The sequence below is a fragment of the Hippocampus bargibanti genome, linkage group LG09 (assembly GCF_051943395.1).
Source record: "Hippocampus bargibanti isolate YZ-2025 linkage group LG09, ASM5194339v1, whole genome shotgun sequence".
Lineage (NCBI taxonomy): Eukaryota > Metazoa > Chordata > Actinopteri > Syngnathiformes > Syngnathidae > Hippocampus > Hippocampus bargibanti.
The window spans coordinates 25,214,165-25,224,674 of record NC_142742.1 but is presented as its reverse complement, the minus strand read 5'-3'; the positions used below and the strand labels follow the sequence as shown (position 1 = coordinate 25,224,674).

General features: G+C 43.7%; 1 protein-coding gene across 1 annotated transcript; it reads right to left on the bottom strand.

Annotated features, from left to right (window-relative positions):
• Positions 1-1,914: 1,914 nt before the first annotated feature.
• Positions 1,915-10,273, bottom strand: g2e3 (G2/M-phase specific E3 ubiquitin protein ligase). The gene is made up of 10 exons (XM_089003618.1): positions 10,050-10,273; positions 7,017-7,121; positions 5,043-5,140; positions 4,681-4,782; positions 4,497-4,621; positions 3,789-3,957; positions 3,615-3,721; positions 2,970-3,086; positions 2,782-2,906; positions 1,915-2,714 (listed from the first exon to the last, which is right to left on the bottom strand). The coding sequence occupies exons 2-10, from the start codon at positions 7,060-7,062 to the stop codon at positions 2,656-2,658; spliced, it is 948 nt and encodes a 315-aa protein (XP_088859744.1). The 5' UTR covers positions 7,063-7,121; positions 10,050-10,273; the 3' UTR covers positions 1,915-2,655.
• Between the last annotated feature and the right edge of the window lie 237 nt (positions 10,274-10,510).

Below are 10,510 nucleotides of genomic sequence, written 5' to 3'. Positions count from 1 at the left end.
ATTTGCTTGGAATATTCCAGAAGACATGACGTGACAGTAAGGGCTGTAATAAACGATAAAAAAGATTGAGGTACACAAGGACATGGCATTAGCGTCCACTTGAAGTAATACAGTGATACCTCGGCTTACAAACGCTTTAGCTAAGGAACTTTTCGCTTTACGAACTTTGAATTCGTGATAATCTTGGCATACGAACTATTTTCGGCAAACACACGTAGCGCCACAATGAGTGATGAGTCGTTCGCAAACGAGACGGTTCTTGGAGCTCCTGAAATGGCAGCCGGCTTTTTTATCCTCTATTCCCCGCCCCCAGTCTTCGGATAAAGCCGCACGTGATTGGTCAACATCCGTGGTAGAGGAGGGAGGGGACACACACACAGCAGGACGCACGCAGCAGTGAGCAGGGGAAGGGTTAAAGAAACACACACACACACAAAAGGCAGATGACAGAGCTTGAAACAAAATAACAAAAGTGAAATGGTGAGAAAATGGATAGAAAACACAGTGAAATTTGGACTCGTTTCAACTATATTGATAGCTCAAAGGCAGAGTGTAGACTGCAAGGTAAAAATATCCCATCAATAGGGCTCCACAAATAACCCGCACAAGCCATCTGTACAATTTGAAGGGAACATACAAGCAAGGGAACCAGCTATTAATGAAGTTTCTAGTGTCTGCCTACATCTGCAACTAGGTCAAATGATCGCAGAGGCAACCTGGAAGTTTGTCATCCATTGATGATTTCAAGGCTAGCCATAGATGCTTTGAGAACTTTAAGTGTCGTACAGGGATTGATAGTGTCAGTCGTCATGGTGAGGCAGCCAGTTCTGACGATAAAGATGTCAAAGCTTATAAGGAATCGTTCCTCAAGATGGTGGACGAAGAAGGCTACGTTTCTCATCAAGTGTTTCATGCACCCCGTTCCATCAACGACCATCACAAAGGTCAATAAAACGACTTGACTGTACGGTAGTTTATTTAATTAATTACAATACCATAGCACATTTATTATACTTAAAATAGGGTATATTGGGTGTCGTATTAAGGTTTATTTACAGTGAGCCCTCAACTTACGAACTTGATTGGTTCCCAGACAGAGTGTGTAAGGCGAAAAGTGTGTATCTCAAAAATTAATTTCCCATAGGAAACCATTAAAATGGGAATAATCTGCTCCCGGGTTTCCATAAAATATACTTTTCAACTAAATAAGCCTTAAAACTACACACAACCTACCTTATTCTATGTATAATAAATGTGCTATTGTATTGTAATGAAAGAAAGGGGACCATAATTAAAGAAATGAACTGCGCTGTAAAATAAAGTTGTATTTACCTTTTTGTTGGTCGTTGATGGCTTATGGAAGGAGAGTCACCTTCCATAAGGACTGTTGCTAACTTAACCTCTGGTGCTGTTCGGTCGCGTGCTTCCGCCGAAGATCACTCCGCCAGCCGTGGTGGGTGCGTAGTATGAAAATAGTGCTTATTATAAGGTTTAATTTTCATGAATTTGACGTTTGCAAGATGAAAAGTGTGTAAGATAAGGTGTTTGTAAGTTGAGGTCTCACTGTAGTTGAAAAATGAACAGATTATTCTCATTCTAATGGTTTCCTTTGGGAAATGAATGTTTGGAATAGACACTTTTGGCCTTACACACGCTTTCTGAGCGTGTGTAAGGTATCTATGTAGTACTCAATTCTCAACACAACGAGCTTCCAAGGAGGAAAAGATGTATTATTTGGAACGAACCCCTTCGAGCAAACAGCACCAAAGTGGAAAGGCTGTGAAACGAAGCGCCAACAAGACATCAGAGAAAACAAGACTGAATTGAAAAAGAAAACTACACTCATAGATGACGTAGAAAAAAAAAGCATTACAGGAAAGGTGTACAGTAACATAGGAAAAAAAATGACAAGACGAGAGTCGAAACGCTTCTTCTATTGACAGAACGCAAGCTGTAGTTAGTTGATCACACCCAAACGTCCGTTGGACCGGAAACCAATTCCTTGTGTGTTCTACATACTTGGCAATAAAGATATGATGGAAAAATCCTCAAGTCACAATGTCCTTGGTTGTCTTCAAGCTCCATCTTCAAAACATCAAGTGGACAACAAGAAAGGTTTTCCAGCTGGCAAAACCACGGCATCGCAATCGCACTCCCGCGTTCGAGCGCCCCCTTTTGAAAAGCAACACGCCGCCTGAGAGTGAGAGTTTCGATACACATCCGTAAACATCCTGCCTTATTTCATGTTTACTTGAGTCTATATGGATGTAGTATGGAGCTTTTATTCCTTAACTCGGGTGGAACTCGAGATGTTCTTCAAGTCTAATGTTCTCCCAAGCGCCTTTGCGTTGTTTCGAGGCTTGGTGGAGATGACGTCATCGCTGCTGCGCGCGCGAGCTAAAGTAGGTTGAAGGGGCGGCGGCCTTTGCGCTCCGACGAGCGACGTTCTTCTATTGTATTGAAAAGACGACAATAAAGTTGTCTTTTCTGTTCGCCATCTATCGTCCCCGCTGGCATTTCATCATAAAACTCCGTTGAACTCCCAACCACAAGAGATACAGGAATTCGATTCATTCGGGCGGAAGACGGCGGGCGGCTCGAAGCTCCTCATTTTCGCCCACAAAAGCCGCCCGTGTGGCGTCGCCGTCCCGGAAGCTACTCGCGAGACGGCCTTTTGCGTTTGGAGGCGGCGGCGGCGGCCCTCTTCCGGGACGCTGTCAGGACACAAACAGGCTTCAGCGTCCGGGTGAAAGCGGGTCACGTCGGCGGCTGTCGGGTCACCGTTGGCGCGGCAGGACTTGGCGCATTCGGGGCAGGCCCAGTCGGCGGCGTCCAGCCCGAGTCCCGAGCACTTCCTGTGCGTCCCCCTGGAGCCGCAGAGCAGGCACCGCAGCACGGCGAACCACCTGGCCGGCGACGAGAGCGCACGTCGGTGGGCGGCCGCGGCCGGCGCGCCGGCGACCACTCACCCTGTTTTGGCGCAGTGCGCCCGTCCGCTGGCGCAGACGCAGGCGGCGGCGTCGCAGCGGGCGTAGACCTGCAGCAGGTCGGCGTAGGCGTCCGCCTCCAATTCCCACGAGGCGTCCCTGCGCGACAATCACGAGAGAGGCGGCGGCGGCGGCGGAACACGCGGTACCGGGATTAGCCGGTAGGGAACGGACAGAATAATAACAATACATTGAATTTCTAAGCGCCTTTCAAAACTCTCCAGGTCAGGATTAAGTTTTTCTTTGTGTGAGCAGCGGCAGCCGCTCACGCCAGCGTACACTTAGGAACCGGCTCGTTCGCGAATGACACATCACTCATTGCGGCGCTCCGCGTGCTTCCCCAAAAATAGTTTGTACGGCAAGATTATATTCTCTCAAATTTAACGTTCGTAAGGCGAAAAATGCGTTAGCTCAAGCGTTCGTAAGCCGAGGAAACACTGTAATTGGGTTTACATCTAATTTGACGTTAGGGTGGGTGGTGAAATTCATTTAAGCAACAAAAAAACCATTTGAGGAGCCATTTGGGAGTGGAAAATGAGCCGAGCCAAAAGAAGCGGCTCCCCCAAAAGAGCGCAATTCCCACGGCCATTTTGTTTGTGCGGCGGCCACGACGACGACGACGCGTACCTCTCGGGGATGCAGATCCCCATGCGGAGCATCTCCTGCTGATACTGCTCCTTATTGTTGCATAACGTGCATCTGAAGAAGAAGAGGCCGGCGCTGTGCGCTTGCCGCTAACATGTAGCAAGCGGAGCGTGTGAGAAGGGGGCCCGCCGGCCCGACGGGGGCGCAAATTGTTACCTGCGCGCAATCCCTGTGAAACCAGCTGCTGTGGCAGGACGGACACTTGAGGACGGCGTAGGACAGGTCGCCCTCGATGGCGTCCAAGCAGACGGAGCACGAACGGGGCGGGCTCGGGTCAGCGCTGACCGACGCAGACTGAAAGGGGCTGTGCTCGGGACAGTAAGACCTGCGCAGCGCAAAAACGGCACTGGGGCTCAAATCCGAACAAGAATGCATTTCATTTCGAAGCGCCCGTCAAAACTCTCGCAGGATCTGTTTTTCTGTGGGTGAGCAGCGGCAGCTACACGCGCCAGCGTTCACTCACCCCGGAAGTAACTCAAATCGATAGAAAGCTAGCGAGCTAACAAATAGCTGGCTATCTAGCTAATAGGATCAGTCTTGGCCGTATTGGGGATGATTAGCCGCTAAGCTAACTTTGGGGCAAAACTTGACAAAGGTGCACGTTCCACCATGATGTCATCTAGAAAATCCAATCCAATCGATCTAGTTATTAGCTGCTAGCTGGCTCGCTCTCCATCCGTTGAGTGAACGCTGGCGCGTGTGGCTGCTGCTGCTCACCCACAGAAAGAAACTTATCCTGTGACTATAAAGTGACCTTGAGCGTTTTGAAAGGCGCTTAAGTATTATGACGATGATTATAAAATTCCATTTAGCATTTTCTGGATCAATTCAATCTTTTTTGGCGTTGGGCGGCGGCAAACTCACGGGAAGTTTTGTTGAAACTGCGAAACGAAGCCGCTGCGGCGTCCGCACGGGAAGTGCACCGTCTTGCGGCAACTTTTCACGTAGCAGCCCACGCAGGCGCCCTTCTTCTTGCACGCGCAGCACGTCTGCAAGACGCGCCCGCCGTCAGTGGGCGCCAACATGGCCGCCGCCGCCGCCAACCCACCAGTCTCGCCGAACGGCGAATCTCCTGCTTGATGTCGTCCACCAGGAAGCCCAACACGCCTTCGCTGTCTTCGCCTCGTTGGTAAACGCCGCACGACGTCAGCTGGAAGCAGAAAGTCAAAATCGCCGCAGCGACGCTGCCAATCCACGTCCAGATAAAAATAACAACAACAATAATAATACATTCCATTTCTAAGCACCTTTCAAAACTCTCAAGGACACTTTAAAGTCACAGGATATTTTTTCTGTGTGTGAGCAGCGGCAGCCACACGCGCCAGCGTTCACTCAACCCGGAAGTAACTCAAATAGATAGAAAGCTAGCAGATGCAGTAATAATCGATAAAAGACCAACTCCGAGCTGACCAGGCAGAAGTAGTGCACCGCCATGTTGTCGCCCCGCACGGTAATTTTGTCCCCAAACAAGGCCGGGTCGTCCTCGCATCTTCGGCACAGGACGCAACCTGAGGAGGCGGGGCATAAAAAGACAACAACTAATCATCATCATCATAATAACACATTTCATTTCGAAGCGCCTTTCAAAAGTCTCAATGTAACTTTACAGTCGCAGGATCAGTTCTTCTGTGGGTGAGCAGCGGCAGCCACCTGCGCCTGTGTAACTCAAATAGATAGAAAGCTAGCCAGCTACCTAATAGATAGCCAATTGAGAGCTAATAGATAGAAAAGATAGCCAGATGTGCCATATAGCTAGCTAGCTACATATCCAGCCAGACATACTAACAAATAGCTAATAGATAGCTAATAAATAGCAAATATGAATTCCATATCATTTGTGCATTTATCCTGCGGGCCTGATCAAACCTACTTGGGGGCCGGTTCCGGCCCACGGGTCATGTTTGACACCCATGCTTTAATAATAAAAAAAATAAATTAAAAAAAAAAATACATAAATAAAATAATAATAATATCGTCCAATCTAAAAGAGGGAACAAATTGTCATGAAATACGGCAATACCTCAGCTCAGGAACTTCATTGGTTCCCAGAAAGTGTGTGTCAGGCGAAAAGTGTGTCTTCCAAATATTAATTTCTCATAGGAAACCATTAAAATGAGAATAATCCGTTCCCAGGTCCCCATAAAACAATTTTCTACTAAATGAGCCTTAAAACGAAACAAAATTTACCTTATTTTAGTACAATACATGTGCTATTGGATTGTAATGAATGAAATGAACTGTACTGTATCATCTGTGGGGAAATTGACATTTCACGGCAGCAAAGTGATGGAAGGAAGAAGAAAACAAACAAAAGACAGAAGCTGCTGGAAAGGCAGATCTCTCGCGGCGCCATCTTAAAATTCAAAACAACAAAAAAAGAAATACAGTGGCATGTGGGGGGGGGGCTGATACAGTGATACCTCAGCTCACAAACTTAATTGGTTCCCAGAAAGTGTGTGTAAGGCGAAAAGTGAGTAGATATTACAATAAACCCCCGAGTCGATATTTGCTATCTATTCGCATGTCTAGCTGGATATCTATCTATTAGCTGGCTAGCTAGCTTTCTATCTATTTGAGTTATTCCGGGTTGAGTGAACGCTGGCGCGTGTGGCTGTAAAGTGACCTTGAGAGTTTTGAAAGGCGCTTAGACATGAAATGTAGTATTATTATTATTATTATTATATGCATACATATATGACCATTATGATACTCTCCTGCCCCCCAGTGGCCATCATCTGTAATAGAAAATGGGTGAATTTCACACAATGACCAAGTCAATTATTTTGTGATGAAAAGTAATAATAATAATAATAATAATAATAATAATAATAATACATTTCATTTCTAAGCGCCTTTCAAAACTCTCAAGGACACTTTACAATCACAGGATGCATTTTTTTCTGCGGGTGAGCAGCGGCGGTCACACGCGCCAGCGTTCACTCATCCCGGGAAGAAATGGATGGTCATTTCATGGTAAGATGAAAGCATTGTCATCAAAGGGTGAGTCTAGTTTTGCTTTGTTTGGATGCTGCAGTGCCGAAGAGCATTTTGTGTTGGGGAGCCTTTTACTGAGCATCTTCATCTTCATCTTCATCTTCATCTTCAAGTTGGTCGAGTTGCGGCCGTCTGCTTTGGTGTTCTTCCGTTGAAAATTAGTCCGCCAGCCATTATGGCGCTCCGAGTGTTTCCCCAAAAATAGTTTGTATGCCAAGATGATATTCTCGCAAATGTAACGTTCGTAAGGCGAAAAGTTCGTTCGTTAGCTAAAGCGTTGCTAAGCCGAGGGAGGTATCACTGTATGTCCAATCCAAAAGTCGCTAAAAAAACAACAAAACAAAAGTCCACTGGGATACTTTGCGCTTTCTTGCCTGTGGCCATACTCACGTTGGCCGGAAAGTTTTTCCTGCGAGCGCCGGATTTTCTTCTTCATGCTGCTCTACTCGGAGGGGTCAGAGGTCACACATTGGGTGGAAAAACACAAGTCTAATCCTGGAGACCAAAAACAACCAAAACGCATTCAGATAATAATAATCCATTTCATTTCTAAGCGCCTTTCAAAAATCTCAAGGTAACTTTTCAGTCACAGAAGTTTTTTTATTTCCTGTGGGTGAGCAGCGGCAGCCACACGCGCCAACATTCACTCAACCCAGAAGTAACTCAAATAGATAGAAAGCTAGCTAGCTAATAGATAGCCAATAGAAAGCCAGCTAGACGGCTAGCGATATAACTAATAGATAGCCAGCCAGTTAGCTAATAGATAGCAAATAGATAGCTAATAAAAAGCTAATAGATAGCCAGCTAGACAACTAGCGATATAACTAATAGCCAGCCAGATAGCTAGCTAGCCGGCTAGTTAGCTAATAGATAGCTAATAGAAAGCTAATAGATAGCTAATCGAAAGCTAATAGCCAATAGATAGCCAGCTAGATAGCTAGCTATATAACTAATAGATAGCCAGCCAGTTAGCTAATAGATAGCTAATAAAAAGCTAATAGATAGCCAGCTAGACAACTAGCGATATAACTAATAGATAGCCAGCCAGATAGCTAGCTAGCCGGCTAGTTAGCTAATAGATAGCTAATAGAAAGCTAATAGATAGCTAATCGAAAGCTAATAGCCAATAGATAGCCAGCTAGATAGCTAGCTATATAAATAATAGATAGCCAGCCAGTTAGCTAATAGATAGCAAATAGATAGCTAATAAAAAGCTAATAGATAGCCAGCTAGACAACTAGCGATATAACTAATAGATAGCCAGCCAGATAGCTAGCTAGCCGGCTAGTTAGCTAATAGATAGCTAATAGAAAGCTAATAGATAGCTAATCGAAAGCTAATAGCCAATAGATAGCCAGCTAGATAGCTAGCTATATAACTAATAGATAGCCAGCCAGTTAGCTAATAGATCGCAAATAGATAGCTAATAGAAAGCTAATAGATAGCCAATAGATAGCCAGCTAGACAGCTATTAGCTGAGCTAGACAACGAGCTACATATAGATATAACTAATAGATAGCCAGCCAGTTAGCTAATAGATAGCAATAGATAGCTAATAGACAGCTAATAGATCGTAAATTGATAGCAAATAGATAGCCAGCTAAATGAACTCGAGCGTATGAAAAATAAACTGTTTTTGAAATAGGAGGCACAGTAATAATAATAATAAAACAGAAAAACTAAGCCTGTGACTGTAAAGTGACCTTGAGACATTGATTCGCTGTGGCGACCCCTGAGGGTAAAAGCCGAAAGGAAAAGAGGAAGATTTAATTTCTAAGCGCCTTTGAAAATTCTCAAGGACACTCGACAGCACAGGTGTCAAAGTCAAGGCCCGCGGGCCAAATCCGGCCCGCCACATCATTTTTTTCGGCCCGCGAAAGCAAATCAAACTTGTTAAATTCCATGATGATTGCTAAAATCTTAGCCAAAATGTCATATTTTTGGATGTCAACCACAATAAAAGTCATTATTCTTGACTTCAGATTTGAAAACGAGTTATTCATTAATTTGCTGTGTGCTCCATATGTAATATTTGAAGGGATTTAAACATTCTAATGGGGACCCCAAATTCATAACGGCCCTCGAGAGGAAACCAGAACTACAATGTGGCCCGCGGCAAAAAATGACTTTGACACCCCTGCTTTACAGTAACGGGATTTTGCTTGTTTGGAGCTGTTTGTCACTCCCAATTGAGCTTTAGCGTAATTAGCCGCAAACATATAAAAAAAATCAAGCTGAAAACTAAATAGTCATTGAAATTTCGGTCAATGTTACAGCGCCCTGATTTGAAGGCCACGCAAATCAACATGTATTGTATTGTATTGTATGATTGGTCCAAATTTGAACAGCCACACCAGCGCAAAAGTGTAATGAAATGAATGAATGAATGAGTGTAAGTGAAATGTAAATTTCTCCACTGTGCGACTAATCAAGGCATATCCAATCCAATCCAAAAACCCCATTTACACTCACTTCTTACCCGTGTAAATTGGAGAAAAATAGCACATAAAAGTGACGGTCACCAAAGAACACAATTAAAGTCAGCTTTGCAACCAAAATGGGGCTTGACATCTGCCATCTGCTTGCAAAAGAATACATTTGACATGGATTTCCCATTGTGGAACTATACTATATTGTATTAAAATACAATACAATACATCTTGATTCATTTAGCGCTTTCGCAACAGCTGCAACAAGAGAAATAAGTCAATAAAATAGAAATAAATACATCTGTAAATATGTGAATGAATAGGAGAATAAAATAAAATGGGAATGAATAAATACATAATAAACAAATATGGACTGTATGTAAATATGTGAATCAATAAATAGGCGAATAAATAAATATTACATTAATATTACATAAATATTCAATATTCAGTAGATATAAAGTAAATTCCAAATAAATAAATCATGAATAAATGAGTACATGCAATAAAATATAAATACATACATACATATACGTACATAAATAAATCCACCTGTAAATATCTGAATACATAAATGGGCAAAAAAATCGGCCAATAAATAAATATGTGCATACATGGAATAAATAATATGTGAATAAATAAATGCATAATTAACAAATATGAACTGTATGTAAATATGTGACTAAATAATATGCGAATAAATAGATATTTCATCAATAATAGATGGCGCAGGAGGTACATGGCGGCACAATAAAAAACAAACTAAGTGCAAAGCGCCGACAAAAGTCAAGAACGAACGTGGCCTACTCATTTGTTAAAAACAACAAGACAAAATGCACCACTGGAGACGAAAACGCGACTTGGGAGCGAAACACGCCAACTGCTTCAATTGATGACAAACAAAGTATTTGAACGGGAGTAAAGGTAGAAAAGTTGTATTCGGCGAAAGCGAGATCAAAGCGTCCGTCCGCGGAACAATCGCAAGTGGACCTACTTGAAAGCTCAGGGCGGGAGTTGCAAGTTTGCCCTCATTTTGGACGTCGTTTCATTGTCTTTACCGGTCTTGCTTCTTTCGTTTGGGAGAGGCAACGCGTTTAAAATGTCGCTCTTTGAAAGTAAGAACGTCATTTCCGCTTCCGCTGTTTCGCCTTGTGGGCGGTGTTTCTAGTACTTCGCTAGCGCCACCGCTTCCTGTTAAATATCTTCTTCTTTTCCTTTCGGCGAATCAACGTCCTCCATCTATCCCGGTTTTGCGCAATAAATATATTGACCGTATTTCAAATAAAGGTACTTGACAAATCATCTCTTCATCCGGCCGCTGCCCACCAGTGTTGACGCGACATTTTGTCCTGCGTGTTGTATGTGTTTTATTGTGAAAGGAATACAAGAGGAAATACATTTCAACTTCCTCTCTAAGGAAAATGAACCATAACAAATAATTTAACGGCTTATGAA

What these genes read in the sequence shown, in the direction of transcription:
- g2e3 (XM_089003618.1), bottom strand. Translation starts at nt 7,062, where the DNA reads ATGAAGAAGAAAATCCGGCGCTCGCAGGAAAAACTTTCCGGCCAAC. An exon ending in TTCGCCGTTCGGCGAGACTG is followed by an intron (nt 4,622 to 4,680) that starts GTGGGTTGGCGG and finishes CGCGTCTTGCAG; the next exon opens with ACGTGCTGCGCGTGCAAGAA. An exon ending in GCGCACTGCGCCAAAACAGG is followed by an intron (nt 2,907 to 2,969) that starts GTGAGTGGTCGC and finishes GTCGCCGGCCAG; the next exon opens with GTGGTTCGCCGTGCTGCGGT.